Consider the following 17893-nt stretch of genomic DNA (forward strand, 5'->3'; position numbering starts at 1 on the left):
TTCCTTAGAGCTCTTGTGGTGGCCGGATACTACTTGGAGAAGAAGAATAAGAAGGAGAGAAAGCTAGCATCTCTTGGAGCTTGGTTAGTGTTTTGATTTTCCTCCTTGGTGAAGCTTTTTCTTTTGTGGCCGAACCTAGCTAGGAGGAGAAGAAGGTGGTTGGTGGTTTCTCATCTCGGAAGATCGTTGCCCACACAACGTCCGAGGTTAGAAGAGGAATACGATAGAAGATCAAGAGGTTTTTCTACAAGGTATAACTAGTAATTTTTCTTTCCGCATCATGCTAGTTATTTATGGAAATAATACCAAATACAAGAGGCTTACGTTCTAGAATTTCGAATATGTTTTTCGATATTGTGTTCTTTTGTTTTTTCTTTTCCTTGTGATTTGATTGTTCTCTTTGGTTAACCTAAAGTTATTTTAGGAAATTAAATATTAGCTTTCTATAAAAGGTTTTGTCTAGTCGGTGGTGGTTGCTCCCATATCCAAGAAGGTCATGTGCCTCGCCACGTCAGTACTGGGAACCGATTATGGAAATTAATATTTAATGGAATTAATAACTTAAGGTGACTTGGGTCGAACGTGTTAAGTTCCGCAGGAGATCCAAGTCAAAACCAAAAGGAACAAATAGATTAAGTTTTGGATCAAACGTGTTAAGTTCCGCAGGCGATCTAAAATTTAATTTAAAAGAACACATGGTAGCTAGGAAAAGGTTCAGACCTTTGTACAAAATTTTTGTACAGTGAAACCTCTAGGCTTTCCGAGTAGCAACCAACAGAATTGCCCTACAAAATAAAACTCGAACCTTTCTCGGATTTCAACTATATCATAAACACTTGTAATAAAAAGTAGAGACTAAGTAAAGAAATCATACACCAGAGATTTACTTGGTTTGCAATCAGAGGATTGCTAATCCAAGGAAAGTAAGCACACTATGATCTCCTCTGGGCGGAGAAGCCTCTTTACAACGTTGACAACACAAATGAAAAGAAAACAACTGAAAGCACAGAAAGAATTTATTACAAGTGAGTTGTTCTGAATGTGCAGACTAGTACTATATTTATAGTACTGGTCCAGGTGCCTGGAAGGAGTTCCGGGCGCCCTGGAGGGGATTGTTAGGACCTTCGGATGCGACTAGAGAGGGGGGGTGTGAATAGCCGACCCCAAATTCTCGTTTCTTCCTACAATTTTAGTTAGCGCGGCGGAAATAAAAGATGGAAACGAAAATGGAGAAGATCAAACCTCAAACGCGACGATATAAGGAGGTTCGGAGATGATACTCCTACTCCTCGGCGTGTCCGTAAGGTGGACGAATCCTATCAATCCGTCGGTGGATGAGACCCCGGAGAACCGGCAAATAAAAACTCCTTCTGGGTGGAGAAACCTCGCCACAATCTCTCTTGCAACAGCAAGATCAGTGTACAAGAAATACAACAAGAAGCCAAGAACAATATGAATGTAAAAACACTAGTTTGCTTGCCTTCTTGTCGACTGTTGATGAAGCAGCAACTTCACGCCAACAACAGCAGCAACTATCAGTTGGAGACCAGCCGAGGGAAGCTCACACGAAGCTTCAGTAATGGAGAGCTCAGCAAAGCTCTGATCGCAAGGAACAAGAAGCAGCAAGAAGAAGATCAAGCAGTGGTAACTACTGTAGAGGCCCTCTACAGATTTATATGAACCTGTGAAGAAGAAGAAGAAATCTAGCCGTTGTGTCTCAACGGCTAGACCTGGACCGATCAGGCCCTAGTCTGATCGGTCCCCAGACCGATCCCAACTCTCACAGAGAGGGTTGTTGAGCCCTGATCGGTCTGTGGACCGATCAACCTATGGGTGGATCGGTCCACAGACCGATCCCCCTCCCTAAACCCTGAATCCTATCGCTTGTTACTGATCGGTCACCAGACCGATCAGATAGCCCACAGAAGTCTTCTGTGTGGTAACTGATCGGTCCACAGACCGATCAGATAACCCACAGAAAGCTTCTGTGTGGTTTCTGATCGGTCCACAGACTGATCAGATACCTAAGGTATCACTGGATCGGTCTGTCGACCGATCTAGTCAACCAAAGTATCACTGGATCGATCAACAGACCGATCCAATGCCCCTGTGTTAGTTTTAGAGCCTCCCAGCCCTAAACCCTAACGTCTTCCTGGTCTAGAGAACGAGCTACCAAGCCCTCTCTGACCTAGTCCGGAGAACGAGCTACCGAGCCCTCTCCGACTCCGTCCGGTCCAGAGAACGAGCTACCGAGCCCTCTCTGACCTAGTCCGGAGAACGAGCTACCGAGCCCTCTCCGACTTCGTCTGGTCCAGAGAACGAGCTACCGAGCCCTCTCTGACCTAGTCCGGTCCAGATAACGAGCTACCGAGCCCTCTCTGACCTAGTCCGGAGAACGAGCTACCGAGCCCTCTCCGACTTCATCCGGTCCAGAGAACGAGCTACCGAGCCCTCTCCGAATTTCACGTCCGGTCCAGAGACCGAGCTACCGAGCCCTCTCTGACCTAGTCCGGAGAACGAGCTGCCGAGCCCTCTCCGACTTCGTCTGGTCCAGAGAACGAGCTACCGAGCCCTCTCTGACCTAGTCCGGAGAACGAGCTACCGAGCCCTTTCCGACTTTGTCCGGTCCAGAGAACGAGCTACCGAGCCCTCTCCGACTTTCACGTCCGGTCTAGAGACCGAGCTACCGAGCCCTCTCTGACCTAGTCCGGAGAACGAGCTGCCGAGCCCTCTCCGACTTCGTCCGGTCCAGAGAACGAGCTACCGAGCCCTCTCTGACCTCCCATGCCAAGCTTCCATACTTGAACTTTTCCCGTTCCAAGCTCCCTGCTTGGACTTTTCCGTGCCAAGTCTCCATACTTGGACTTTTCCCGTGCCAAGCTCCCTGCTTGGACTTTTCCGTGCCAAGTCTCCATACTTGGACTTTTCCGTGCCAAGTCTCCATACTTGGACTTTTCCCGTGCCAAGCTCCCTGCTTGGACTTTTCCGTGCCAAGTCTCCATACTTGGACTTTTCCCGAATCAGGTCAACACAAGTCAGGTCAACCAGGTCAACCTTAACCAAAGGTTGCATCCACAATCCTCCAAGTTCCTATTCTTGTCAAACATCAAAATATAACTTCTCTATTCTTGTCAAACATCAAAATATACCTCGAGTCAGGTCAACTCGAGTCGAGTCACCCAGGTCAACCTTGACCTAAGGTTGCACCAACAGGGATAAGATTATATCCCCAACGATCAGATCGTGTTTGACCCGATCCTGGTCAAAATCCAGCTCCGGGCGCCCGGATGGGTTCCGGGCGCCCCGGAGGGCTCCGGGCGCCCCGGAGGGCTCCGGGCGCCCCGGAGGGCTCCGGGCGCCCCGGAGCCCAAAGTCAATAACGTTGACTTTTTCGCCTCCGGTTCAGCTCGTCTCGGTCCGGGTCTTGTTTGTTCCGGCTCCACTAGCTTGGGTGATCTCGGCCATCCGGAATAGGGCTCACCCGAACCCAAGTTCCGACCTTCTCCTCGAGCAGCCTTCCTTCCCGGTTTCTCGTCCCTCGGACGCACCGAGCCCGTCGGCTCTCTCCCCGTATCGTCCTTCTCGCTAGCCGCGTCTTCCGCTCGACTTCCTGTGTTCCTAAGCTCCTGCACACTTAGACACAAGGGTTAAACAAACGCAGGACCTAACTTAGCTTGTTTGATCACATCAAAACACCTTGGGGTTCCAACAAGATGTTCCCAACACCTTCCATGGCACCACTGCTTGTGCCTGATGTTGAGGGTTAAGCATTTCCAAATGTAGAGTAGCTGGTCAAACCCTTAGTGGGCTCTCGACTGCTGTTCGCTAGATTATCAGTGCTCGACACATTCTGTGTAGCAAGGTTCTGTTCTTCAAGTACCGACCAAGAACTTTGTTTCTACGAGCCCACAGTCTCACTATCGTTTCCTAATTCCTTTTCCATCTCATGTTGTTGTGAATTAGTTGATGATGTTGTGACCACTCTTGCTACTCTTGGCCTAGTTGTAATTGCAAATGATCTGGTTATGCCTCATGTTGCCCAGGTTTTGTTCGCAATGGTTAGGGATGATCATCCATTGCCAATGGATACTCCACAACAACTTGGTCCACCACTTCCACTATTGCAAGTTCATTTACAACATCTTCACCATTTGTTGCTTTATCATCTGCCACTGGAGGTGCTTGAGGTCACCATCTATACATTGAATGGCATCTTCCTCTCATAGATTGTAGTGAATGTCCGCTGCATTTCTAGCTGACCCTGTGTGGTGTTGTGGATCCTTCCAGTAGCTCTCCTTTCGATGGCCAATTTCTCCAACATTTGTCGCAAAAATCCAACATGACTTCATATATTATCTCCAAATCAAGATGAACTCCCTTGGCAATGTGATTAGAACCCTCTTAACTTTCTTACCAATTACAGAAACCTGTACCAAAAGACAAGAAAAGGTTAGTCTTTCTCGAGTTTGTGTCAGTTTGTCGGTGTATAATGGTTTCCCAATGTTTGAGCTTATCAAGCTAAGCACCTTTAACATCCAACCGTCCAAAGGAAGATCATGGATTTGAACCCATGCTAGAATGAATCTCCCATCCTCATTGAAAAGAAAACAATTAGGTATGTGCTTTAGGAATAGAGGAATTCCAAAAGCAAAATAAGGGCATCCAAGCAAAACTTTCTCTCGGTCTTCAATCGTATAAAACCTATAAATTATTCAGCCACTCTTGTGCATGAAAAACTTATGAGGCAGCCTCTATCTACAAGTCATAGTCTCCACACCATCCTTTCTCAGATGTCGTCCCATGAAGCAACCTACCAAGCAGTAGCTCATTGATTCCTCCACAAATTCAATGTCATCATATTCAACCTATATTCTTTTCCCCATGGCCTTATGCTATTGTAGGTATGTCGTCATTTTTACCTTTTGATTTTCCTTGAAAAGCCCCACCCAAGACCTTCTATGTCCCAGAGCTTCCCACCACCAAGGGGTCTATCCTCCACCGGAAGTCCAGTAGCTCTGGCCATACCTTCAGCTGGTCAATGTTTTTATTCTGAATAGGTTCTTCTAGATTCTAGCCATCAACCTCATTCTGTCCTTACCAGTCTACCTTAGCAGTAGGTGGCAGTTGTACAACATCCTCTATGACATTTTGAGCTTGTTCATCAGCTACATTAGCGTTCTCGAAGCCAACCAGGTCCTCCATAAGAGTATTCTCAGCAGCCACCAACTTTGCCTTGTCACCAAGTGGTTCCAACTCAGTAATATTTTTTGGGATCGCAATAGCAGCTTTTACACTTCCCTGCACATTTCCATCTCCTTGGACCTTGGGGACCAAGACAGATTGGTAATTGGGTTTGGACCTTGCTTACAGTAGCCCCTTGTCTCCTCCTTGCCATTTTAGTGCAAGAGCCAAATGGGAGGTTCCTACACAAGCCTGATAAGAACCTACCACCACCCAAAATAATAATAACAGACTATTTGGTATCTTGCACCCTCCTGTAGTTGCCCTTGCACATTCAGACCAGCCACAACCCCCTTGTCCTGTTGTGGACCAACCACCTCCTCCCTAGGCCAAGAAGAGCTCCAACGATCTCTAGAAAAACTTTAAAATGGAACCACAACAGCTTGTTTATAGCAGGAAACTAGAAACCTAGCAGAACCATAGCAGCTTGCTCCCATCGAAAACCCAGAAACCTAACAGTTTGCTTGTACAATGAAATCCCAGAACAAATCCTTCCATGAACAGCAACCCAACCTAGAAAACTAGGAAACAACGCAACACAAAACATATGTGGGAGAGGAAGAAACACCGAGGAGAGGGAATGCGAGGGAGATGGGAGGGAAACACACCTCACCTTCACATACCGACCACTAACCAACAACCTCTCATTCTCTTAACACTTAGAAGAATGTATTATTTGTGACCATATTTGTCGTCACTCAAGTAATGACTTCCTTCCCAGTAATAATAGGAGTCAATTGATATTATCACTAAGAGATCAAATTGAATTGATCATCTATAGAATCGATTAAGAATGAGTTTTAGTCAACTGCCACAAGCTAAAATGAGATTTCAACTTGTGGAAATGACCATGGGACTTGGTATCCATGTATAAAATACAATGGGAGATTTTAAATAAAAGGAGGGTGATGTGTAATTAAAACCAATATTTGGAGATAATTGGTGCATTTTTTTTATGTATAGAAAAGGGAAGAAGATTAAAAAAAAGTTCAAGTAAGAAACTTTATTCTCCTCTTGGGAATTCTCCTATATTGGGATTAGAAGGAACCTAATTTGAAATTAGAGGGAGATGAGAGAAAATAATGATGATTTTTGAAAATTTCTAACCCTAGGGAAAGCTTAGGTGAAGGGGAGCTAGACTAGGATTATGTCTTGGTGCATAGTATTGCATTCATTGCATGTGTATGAGCAATTTAATGTTGTTTTGGTTTTTCTAATTTAAATAGATGGTTAAACATCATTTAATGTAATTGACCCTTAAATAGTCTAGTATGATCTTAGATTTTGATATTGGGTCAAAATGATTTAAATTAGATCTTGCCTATATTTAATATGTGTATTTGAATATGTAAAGATTTACAAAAATATCATGGAGCTTGGGAGCTTATGGCTTGAGGAGGTTGAGTGATACATGATGGTGGCTTGACATGGCTAAGGTGACATGCTTAGCGGCTTGAAGGTCCGGTAAGATTGGAAAAGGAAGGTGGAGCTTGGGAGCTTATGGCTTGAGGATGTTGAGTGATACATGGATGGTGCCTTGGTATAGCTAAGGTGACATGCTTAGTGGCTTGAAGGTCCGGTAAGATTAGAAAATTGGTTTGGGATATTTGAAAGACCATAAAACAAGGAGCACTAAGGTTGTGTTAAAGTAATTTTGGAACTATCAACAATTATACTTAATTCCATGGGGCAGAATAAGAGATTATAGGATGAGAAGCAACAAGGATGACAATCCATGGAGGTAGATTACACTTCTTAATTTATCAAAATAGTCCGTGAAAAATTTTCGTAACACTAAGTCGATTACATTATAGTCAACATAAACTGAATACCCAGTGCCAACTTAATAATAATAATAAAGTAGAAGTTAATTTTTATGATTATCCACTAAATATATCATCGATATCCCTGCTAAATTTCATTAATTATAAAACAATACAATAACTATTATTACCAAATGCAAAGGAAACTAGCATTTCCCATGAAATGCTTGGGCACCTTTTATCGGATAATATGAATAAACAATGTTTCTTTAGTTTAAATACTTTAGACTTTTTATGCAACTAGAAAATATAATCAAACGTATAACTAAGACACATTTTTTTAAAAAAAAATAATATTTAAAATAATTTTGAAATTCTAAATTACAATTCATTTCACTAATTTTTTTTTTACAAAATTCAATATTCATAAATATAAATAGTTTTCAGTTGCTTATAACATAAACATTCTTTAGGAATTAAAAAGAAATTTGACTTTTGAGAGCCTTATTCCAATTAAATAAATAAGGCTTGCAATATACAACTTCTGAAGATAAAAATGGCAAACTACTTGGGGAACAAAGCAGCAAGAGTTAGGTGAAGAGCTTAACAAACAACAACACAGCTTTTATTGCTTGAAATCAACTAACTACAATTTTTGTTTACTTAAAACATAAAACTCAAGCGCAAACAGCCCTAGAAATCAAAATTAACCCCTTCGTTGTAGAATGGAAAAGGGTAAGGCAGATACACGAGCAATCCCAGCAGCAGCACTGCAACACCAAGGCCAATGTACTTAGTCTCTGGCTCAGTGATTTCGTCGGCGAGAGGGGCAATAGGCCCTCTCTGCAAGAAGAATACTAAGACCGTCCAGTAGAAAGCCACATCGTTAAAGAGCGATGATACTCCAAGCAGAGCAATAGTGACGCCGGATATGCGAGTGGATGTCTGATTCAACAAACAAGTTCACCAGTTAGCTATAAAAATTACAGGAAAAAAAGTTTTGAAGACTATTCTTGAGATATATTCTATACTTATGTTTCCTCTTGTAGTGGAAGACTCCGAAGAATAAGAATAGGCGTGCAGAGGTAGAACTCAATCTTAGGACTAAGGACACTCTTTCTTTTTGTTTGATTTGTCACATTTTGTTTTATAAATCTCAACACTATTAAATGGAATTATGTGTGAGGCTCACATAGCTACAGTGGAGCACAGGTGTTATCCACAAGAACAAAGAAGAGCCAACTATTGTGGCACTAGACGGGAAGAGTTTTAGAGAGGCTCACGGCCCACTCACTCCTGGGACATATACATGGAGAACCTTCCTATCATTGAAAGAGTACACTTTTTTTATAGAATCTCTTTAAGATTTTTTTTGACTTTTCAAAAGGAAACAATTTTAGCAATTTCTAATAGAATGGAAGGACCTTAGCTTCTGGTCACTTGGGCGAATCCAATCAGGACCCGACCAATTTGGGACCTTAGGTGAAGTGAACTAGCCCCCAAACTACCATTAGAACAAATTGAATTCGAATTGGGTGAACTCCACTAGCCCCCATAAAAATATCATAATAAGTTTTCTGTCGTTTATGGTAAATTGGACTAGACAGGAAGTCAATAAGGGAAGAAAACATATCAATGCTTAGTTCGCCCAACACCCGAGAAGAAGAATGTCCAATGGTGAGAGGCAAGAAGACGAGGACCCACCAGCCTCCTCCTGCGCAGGAGAAAGTTGTTCAACTCAGGGGCCATAAGCATTTTGGTTATTGACAAGGAAAACATAATTGCCTAGATGAAGTTGATAACTCAAAGGTAGTATAATGAAGAGTTGAAAGGAAGCTATGAGCCAGTAGAAGTCAATGAAGAGCCAAAACCACTGTGAAGGAGAAAGAGCATGCCACGGGTTGAAATTTCAAAGTGAGAAAGGGAGTCCCCTAAAAGAAAGAGAGTTCTAAAATAGAGGTGCATCCAATGTTTATGGTTCAAATTCTTTTCATATTCAAATTGTAAGATGAACCAATACCAAAGCATTTCGAGTCCTGTGTATGGGCACCTCTGGCTGAAGCATAGACGGCGAGGAGTATGCACAGGCATTGAATTCCACAATGTTCTTATATTGAATATCTAATGGATGATGTGCTGAATTTTCTCAACAACATTCTGATGGGTGGTGCACTAGTGGCTCCCAGAGTTGCCTCTTTAGAAAAGCTTGGTTGTAACTTTGAGGCCTACTTTGTAGGCGTCACCGAAAACATGGTAGCTTGATGATCTTTGAGGTAAGAAGCTACCGAGACTCTTTCTAAATTCCTAAACAATTTCATTAAAGACAATACATAGGTAGACTCAGAATTTGTTGTATTTTTTTACTGATTTTAAGTTTCCTTTAAAGATCTTAAGTTTCTCAAACTCACTATATGAGAACCCTCCAAGGAACTTCACTAAGATGCTAGAGAGAGTAAAACAATGTGTCATAGTCAATCACGTAATCCAAGCGAAATAAAGCCTTATAGAGTCAAAGAATTGAAAAGACGAGCCAAAAGACAAACAATATAGTCAGTTCGATAGACAAACGCCTATGTTGAGGCAGATGGAGGGTATAACCCTTAATGGGCCACCATTCAAGCCACTTCTAGTGTTTGAGAAAAAGAACTTATCTTTGCTAGAGTTGCATTCCTATTCCACGAGAGGGATGATCTAAGTACTGTCAATACCGTAATGACTATAGTTATGACACCAATAAATGCATGCACTTGAAAAGGTGACATAAAGAACAAATTCAAAACTAGCAACTCAAAGAGTTACAAGTGATGAAGAAATCCCATGTACTAAGGGGGAAATCCATATCTTCACTAGTGGGCTGACATTACGAGGAAATAGAACTAAGGCAAAATATGGTGGAAGTCCTATTCTGTTTTAAACATAGAGCCAGAATACAATTGGAGCCACGTGTTCTATAAATATGAAGTTAGATGCATGAGCCAAGAGAATCAAGATGACTTGGTCATTTGAGCCTTAATTAAGTGGAAGTCATTTAAGTTTTGTATTTGTGAGAAAAATACACCTACTCTTCTTACACCTAATGCATGAGGGATGCATTTTACTCATAAAAAAAATCTACCAAAGGGCATAGTATTTAATTAGAGATGGAGAGGAATCACTAGTGCAATTACTGTTATTGCTATGCCTTTGAGAAGTCATATAAAGATACTAAGATCTGTACTTCACGATACTAAGCAAATTCGCCCTTTTCATCTAGAAGGAAAGATTTGAGATGGTTATCCTTTCTCATAAAGATCAACAAGTGTAAATACCCATGCCAAAGGAGAGAATGGAATGTTAAATTTAATATTGCTTATGACTAGCAAAACTCCGCCCATAGTAAATAAAATTCTGCATGGCTAGTCCCAACATTTGATAAAGGAGGGCTGTATTAAATTGTTAGCCAGCGTTAAAACATAAGCAAATGTTTATATAGATCCATCAAACTATTGCACTAACATTAAGTTGTTCCTCGAAAGGAATGCGTTATAGGGCCCAACTGCAACGTCTTGACAAAGACCGCTACATCTACACGAGAACTTGACTGTAATGTCAAATATGCAAGAGTTCTCATGCCCTATGTCGGATAAAAAAAAATATTGATTGTCTTATATTTGAAACATGGAATGTAGGAACACTCACTGGTAAAGCAATCAAGGTAGTAGATATGATGATTAGGAGAAAGATTAATATATGTTTACAAGAGACAATAAATAGGGGAAAAGATAAAGAGGATAGAAAACTTAGATTTTAAGTTATGGTAAAGAATAAAATGAGAAATGAAATAGGTATCATTATATATAGTTCGTTAAAAAACAAAGTGTTGGAAGCCGCTAGAAGGGGTGAATAGCGTCATACCCAAATCATTCGCTCTCTATAATGTTAGTGCACAGCAGAATACAAAACAAACTAACAAATAGAAAACTAAACTAAAATAAGAAAAATGAAGACAAGCAAACCACAAAGACACGCTCGTTTACGTGGTTCGGAGATAAAGCTCCTACTCCACGGCTGTCTGTAAGGTGGACGATCCTGATCCATCGGTGGATGATTCCCCGAAGAACTTCCGGCTAGCTCGTGTACCTCCTTGTGGGTGAAGAAACCTCACCACAACTCACACAAGACCACACTAGATCACTTGAGCATTTATAGACTCTAATCAAGGTTAACTACTACTAATTTCGTCGACCATGCCCAAGCAACCCGAGCTCTATTAAATAGAGCTCGGAAGGAAAATACCAAGTTATTTTCCAGCCACCAGTCAATCACCAGTCGACTGGCACCATGGAAAAGAATGCCATTTCGTGTCGGGCGGCACGGACGATTTTTACCATTCCGTCGCCCGGCCAAAACCGGCACCCGACACGCAGCGATTTCGGCGCGTGATACGCGCGGGCGTGGGCTGTGCTTTCGGCGCGTGATACGCGCGTTGATGCGCGCCAGCACAAGCGACACTCACGACAGAAGGAATCAAATCGATTCCTTCTGTCGTGCGATTGATTACAGAAGGAATCGATTCCTCCTGTAATCGATCGCACGACAGAAGGAATCGATTCGATTCCTTCTGTCGCACGAAAAACCCCTATAAAACGTACCAGCGAGAGATCGATTAGCAGCAGCAGCGAGGAGGCGAGGCGAGGCGAGGCGAGCAGCGGCGAGGCGAGGCGAGGCGAGGCGAGCAGCGGCGAGGCGAGGCGAGGCGAGCAGCGGCAGAGGTACGATTCCCTATTTGTCCCGTCTCGCATGCATCGCAGGCCACCGGAGGCATCCGGCGACGCCTTCGGCGCCGCTAGACCCTGCGAGTGCGCCGTGCATGTGCGTGAGTTTAGGAAAATAAATTATAATTTAGATTTATAACAATTCCTAAGGTAGGCGTGATATTCCAAACAGACATTTATAAATCCTAATTAAATTTTCTCAATAAAAATTAAAATATATAAAAATTATATTTAAAAATCAAAATTTAATTAATATTCTGAAAAATTAATTCTTAATGTTTTAAATTGTATTTAAAAATTTAAAAAAAGTTATAAGAAATCTGTTTAAAATTTTAAAAAAATTATAAAAATTCAGATATATATTATAATATTTTTTATTTAAAATTTAATTTAATTTTTTTAAAAAATAATAAAAATTTAGATTTATATTCTAATATTCTAAAAAAAATAAAAATTCTAAAAACACTAATAAATTAAATTTATATTTTGATATTTTTATATTTTATATTTTTAAAATAATAATTAATTAATTAATTAATTAATTTGTATAATTATTATATATAAAATAACATCTTTATGCTAATTTATATATTTATTATAGATAATATTTTTTATCTTAGAATTAATTTAAAATTTGGATCCATGAATATTAACTTTTGTAATATGTTTAGAAATATTACAAGTCTTTTATTTTAAAAATCTTGATAAAGGTATGTTGTCATGTTTATGATTCCTAATAAAACACTATTAATCTTGTGCAATTCTGATCAATTTAAATTGAGAAAGATGAATTAATATTTTTATCAGATTGTTTCAAATTTCAGAAGTTGTTGTTTATAGTTTATATACTTAATTTGTAAATTTACAATGATAAATGCATTTTTGATATTATAAAATGATGATCATTACCTATAAATGTATATTATCCTTACTTTTTGTATAATGCATAGGTAATGGCACCAAAACAACAATCTCATGATCCAGCTTGGAGACACGCACGTCGATTAGAAAATCAATTCCATTGGCAATGTTTGCATTGCGATATGATTGGACGCGACGGCGGGGTCACACGCCTAAAACAACATCTTGCTGGTGGATATCCGGATGTTTCTAATTGTCCAAAAGTTTCTCAAGAAGTTCGTCGTGCAATGAAAGAGGAACTTGATGGCAAAAAAGCATTAAAGTATACACAACAACGAGAACGTGAACTTGTTGATAGTCGAAGCTCTAAAGAACCAATCTATGATGAAATGGAAGGTCGTGGTGAAGTTCCAAATGACGAAGACTTTTTAGCAGCTCTCAATGCCTCTCGAACTCAATATGACTATGAGCAAAATATGCAACATAGAAGTAGCTCTAGTGCTAGTGGAAGTGGCTCAACTACTGCATCAACATTAGGAAGGAGTGCAAGTGTTCGTATTACTTCAACACAAGGTAGTATTGGTTGTTTTTTTTCTTCTATGGGACGAAGACGTGCAGTTGATATTGCTGATATTGATCCACTAGCATTTCCAGACCAAGCTAGCAAACAGACTAGGACTGATGATGCATATTCAAAAGAGAAGAAGAAATCAATCGGTAAAAGTATTGCTAAATTTTTCCATTTTAATCATATTTCCCCTAATGCAGCAAACAACACATACTACCGTAGCATGGTGTCCAACATCCAAAAATCTGGTCCTGGTATTCAACCTCCAACTGCATATGAAATTGTCGGTCTATATTTAGATGAACAAGTGGAGGAGATCAAGACTTGGATCCTATCATGCAAGAAACAATGGAGCTCATATGGGGTTACGTTGATGTGTGATGGCTGGACAGGACCTACACGGATGAGCATCGTCAACTTTCTACTATACTGCAATAGAAAGGTGATATTTCATAAATCTATTGATGCAACTACAGACTATCATGATGCATCCTACATATTTCGTTTGATGGATAATGTAGTTCACGAGATAGGTGCAGAACATATAGTACAGGTGATTACAGATAATGGTGCCAACTTTTAAAGGGCTGGAGAGATATTGGAGCAAAGGTATCAAACATTATTTTGGATACCATGCGCAGCACACTGTATCGATTTGATGATGGCAGATATCGGTAAGCTCGATATAGTGAAGAAGGTAGTGAAAAAAGGTCAATCTTTAACAAAATTCATCTATAATCATCATTGGGTTCATGGATTAATGAGGAAATTTATTGATGGGGAGATTCTGCGACCAGGAGCGACTAGATTTGCCACTCACTTTCTACTGTTAAAATCGTTGAATCAGAAAAAAGTCGGATTAAAGGCCATGTTCTCTTCTGAGGATTGGGAAGCCTCTCGATATTCTAACACGACTGAAGGTAAGGAGGTGCAAAAAATTATTATGTCTGTCAGATTTTGGGACTATATCGCAGATATTCTTATAGCAGTAGAACCATTGTACGTTGTTCTACGTAAAGTTGATATGGACAAGAAGCCACAAATGGGCAACGTTTACCGCCTAATTCATGAAGCAAAAGAGAAAATTAAGAGGCGTCTACAATCACCGACCAAGTATCAACATTACATTGATATAATCTCTACAAGATGGGATGATCAAATGGGAAAACCTATTCATTTGGCTGGTACATATTTTTTAATGATAAAGAATTTTTAATATTGTTATTAATAATTATATATGTTTAATTATTATAGGCTATTATCTTAATCCGGCATATCAATATCGTTATAATCTTGGCACAAATGATGATTTATTAGTGGCCCTCAGACATGTAATATCAAGACTGCATACAAACACAGAATCAATTGTTGAGACTATTAATGAAACTCGATTATTTCGAGAGGCATATGGTTCTTTTAGCGATCCTATTGCAATTTCATGCAGATATAAAATAGATGCAGGTAAATATAGTAAAAATTATTACTAATTATTGTCAACAAATATAAATAATTATTTTAATTTTGTTCTTATTTATCTTACAGTTGAGTGGTGGTTACAATATGGAGGATCAGCTCCAAATTTGAAAAAGATTGCAGTACGAATTCTCTCACAGACAACATCTTCAAGCGGTTGTGAAAGAAATTGGTCAACTTTCTCCCTCATTCATACAAAAGTACGAAATCGTCTTTCTTATCGTCGCTTGGTGAAGATAGTCTACGTTCATTATAATATGTGTCTTCAACTAAGAGCAATAACAGAAGAGAATGAAAAACAGGAGTCTGGTGATGTAGACCCATTTGATATTGGATTTGTCCAAACTGAAAATGATCTAATGATGGATTGGTGGAGCGTTGTTGAGGCTGAGAATTTATTACTTGATGAAGAGGAGACCCACCACGACCATCTCAATTTCTTACTCAACAGATTGAAAAAATACAACCTAGAGGAGATATCTGCGAGGAAGAAGATGATCAAGCTTTTGATCAAGAATTTCGATTTTCTGGATCTCGGTCTAGGCGTTCTCAAACATCACAAACCCAACCAAAGTCCATAGATAAAGGCAAAGGCAAAGCTCCTGTAATTTTTACTAAAAAGAAAGAAAAAGGCAAACCTCCTGCTTTTATGGGAAGAGGTCAATTTAGAATTAGAGAAAATCCACTCGATGCAATTGATGAGCAAGAACATGAAGACAGTGATGAAACATCATCACCTTCTGACACTGTAGTCCGACGAGAAGTTCGAAATGAGGATAGTGATGTTGATAGCAGTGCAAGTACTCATGGAAGTGATGACAGTAGTGATGCATCTAATGGTAAAAATTATGTCCCCCCTACTCTAGCACCAGAGCCATGGACATGTGAGATAGATTACACACATGCAACTCAAGATTATGATCATGGAGCTAGAGGTAGTGCTATTCAATATCAACGTCGATATAAGGTTGACAAACAAAAGAAAGCTCATAATTATCAAGATATGCGGGAGAGTTTAGCTGAGATTGATTCTAGTCGAAGTTCATCATACTCGCAACCTTCTTATTATAACTCTGATGCATCATATGGTGATCCGTCATACCAGAGCTCGGGGACGTATGCTTATCCTTATCCTTATCCTGTGCCTGTACCTGTACCCGTTCCGATTTCAGTGGTGCCAGTTCAAATCCAACATCCAGTGATGAATCGAGACGCGCTGATGAACATGTGGAGAAATCAATATCAATATTGCATGTCATGGGATGCTTATTTAATCTGGTCATTGGAGAACTATGGAGTTGACCTAAGCAGAATGTCGCAAGAACCAATGCTTCCATCTGATTCACGCCACTCCTTTTGGTATTAATAAGGTAATATATTATGATGTATCAATTTTAATTCAAGTTATTCATAGATCAACTTTTTTTAAAGAAAACTATATTTAATTATTTTTTCTAACCATATTAAGTTGTTCAATAATTGAGAATTTATATAAAATTAATATACAACTTATTTTTAAATTATACACAATAAACATATTTATCTAATAATTACTATATATAAATAAAAAATACCGAAACAGTATCGGCACGGCACGATACGATATCGAAACTGCATCGTTCCGGTCCGGGACCGAAACATCGTCACGGGTCGAGATTTTAAACCTTGACTGGCACAATCACCAGTCGACTGGTCCCATGTGAAATTCGACCGTTACATGCCAACGACTCGATACCAGTCGATTAATAAAAACACCAATCGACTGCAACAGTACTACTACAGTGCAGTTTACTGCTTTCGTAGCCATCGGGCACAGAAATATTCTGTGCCCTGACCCAGTCAATTGGTCAAACCCTAATCCTAGGATTTGACCCCAGAGTACATTCACTCAGCACTCGTCCTCGCCCGACCAACCTAGACCTAGGCTTCTAGCCTCCTCCATCAGCCTCGCATCCCTCGGATATCTCCCCATTCTTCACGCCTTGCCTTCTGGAGCTTCCTTCGGCCTTGTCCTTGTTGTCGGATCTTCCTTTGCCAAAAGGCTCTTCACCTCCGAGACTTCAACCATTGCCAAGTCACACTTGGACTTACGTTGCCAAGACTATATACTTGGATTTACACCGCCAAGACTCCTCTTGAACTTTTCTCCTTTGCCAAGATCACATTTGAACTTTCCTTGTTGTACATGTATCCTGCAACAATGCATATCAAATACAATAATAAACCTAACTTAAACCTTTGCCCAAACATCAAAACGTAAGGCGCCTAGATTACTCCAACACAAAGTAGTGCAGTTAGAAAGAGAGATAGAATCATAACTCTCAAGATAGTGATAGCAATAGAAACTATTAGTGCAATTCACATAAATATACTTCAAGTAAAATGAAGATACCAAATACAGATTTTGGGAAGACCTAAATGGGATAGTACAAAATATTATTACAAACGAGATGATTTAATATGAGGAGATTTAAATTAGCATGTAGAAGTAAGAAATCAAGAATGATAGGGTGTGTGGGGGCTATAGTTTTAGAACAAGAAATGAAGAAGAAAAAGTTATACTATATTTTGCGATAGCATATGAACTTATAATAGCTAGTACATTTTTCAAAAAGGAAGAAGAACACATGGTTACGTTTAAAAGTAGAATAATAAGTCGCAAATTGACTTTCTTATGGTCAGAAAGAGCGGTAAAAAAATTTATAAAAATTGCAAGGTCATCCCTAGAAAAAACTTAACCACCTAACATAGGTTAGTGATATTAGATATGTGCCTCAAGCATAGAATCAATAGAAGAAAAATTTACATGACGCTTAGGATTAAGTGGTGGAAGTTAAAAGATGGGAAGCAAAGTGTATTTAAGAGATGAAGCGCAAGGATTAAGAGAAATACATGGCAACTCAAAATACAACATGGGATAAGATTGCATCAAATCTGAAAATAGTGGTTAAGAGCGTACTCGATAAGTCAAAAGCATGGACACCACCAAATAAAGAATTTTGGTGATGGAATGAAGAAGTATAGAAGAAACTGATGGGAAAAAGAACAACTTATAAGATACTATAAACTTGTAAGAACGAAGAAAAGTTTTAAAAGTTTTTATTAGAGAAATTTAAATTTCAGAAGTTAAATAGGCGTTAAATGGAATATAAAATGGAAAAACAATTGGATAGAATGATATTCTAATAGAGATATTGGAAGTGCCTAAGAAAGAAGGATATGAAATGGCTTAT

General features: G+C 39.6%; 1 protein-coding gene across 1 annotated transcript in view; it reads right to left on the reverse strand.

The window, feature by feature from the left end:
• Positions 1–7607: 7607 nt before the first annotated feature.
• The window catches only part of LOC122010372 (probable zinc metalloprotease EGY2, chloroplastic), a 30006-nt gene continuing 19720 nt past the window's right edge, over positions 7608–17893 (reverse strand). Inside the window, exon 12 of the mRNA XM_042566880.1 lies at positions 7608–7949. Coding sequence (XP_042422814.1) covers positions 7698–7949 — 252 coding nt within the window. The 3' untranslated portion in view covers positions 7608–7697. The remainder of the gene's footprint in view (positions 7950–17893) is intronic.

Source organism: Zingiber officinale, chromosome 8A (genome assembly GCF_018446385.1).
Source record: "Zingiber officinale cultivar Zhangliang chromosome 8A, Zo_v1.1, whole genome shotgun sequence".
Classification (NCBI taxonomy): Eukaryota; Viridiplantae; Streptophyta; class Magnoliopsida; order Zingiberales; family Zingiberaceae; genus Zingiber; species Zingiber officinale.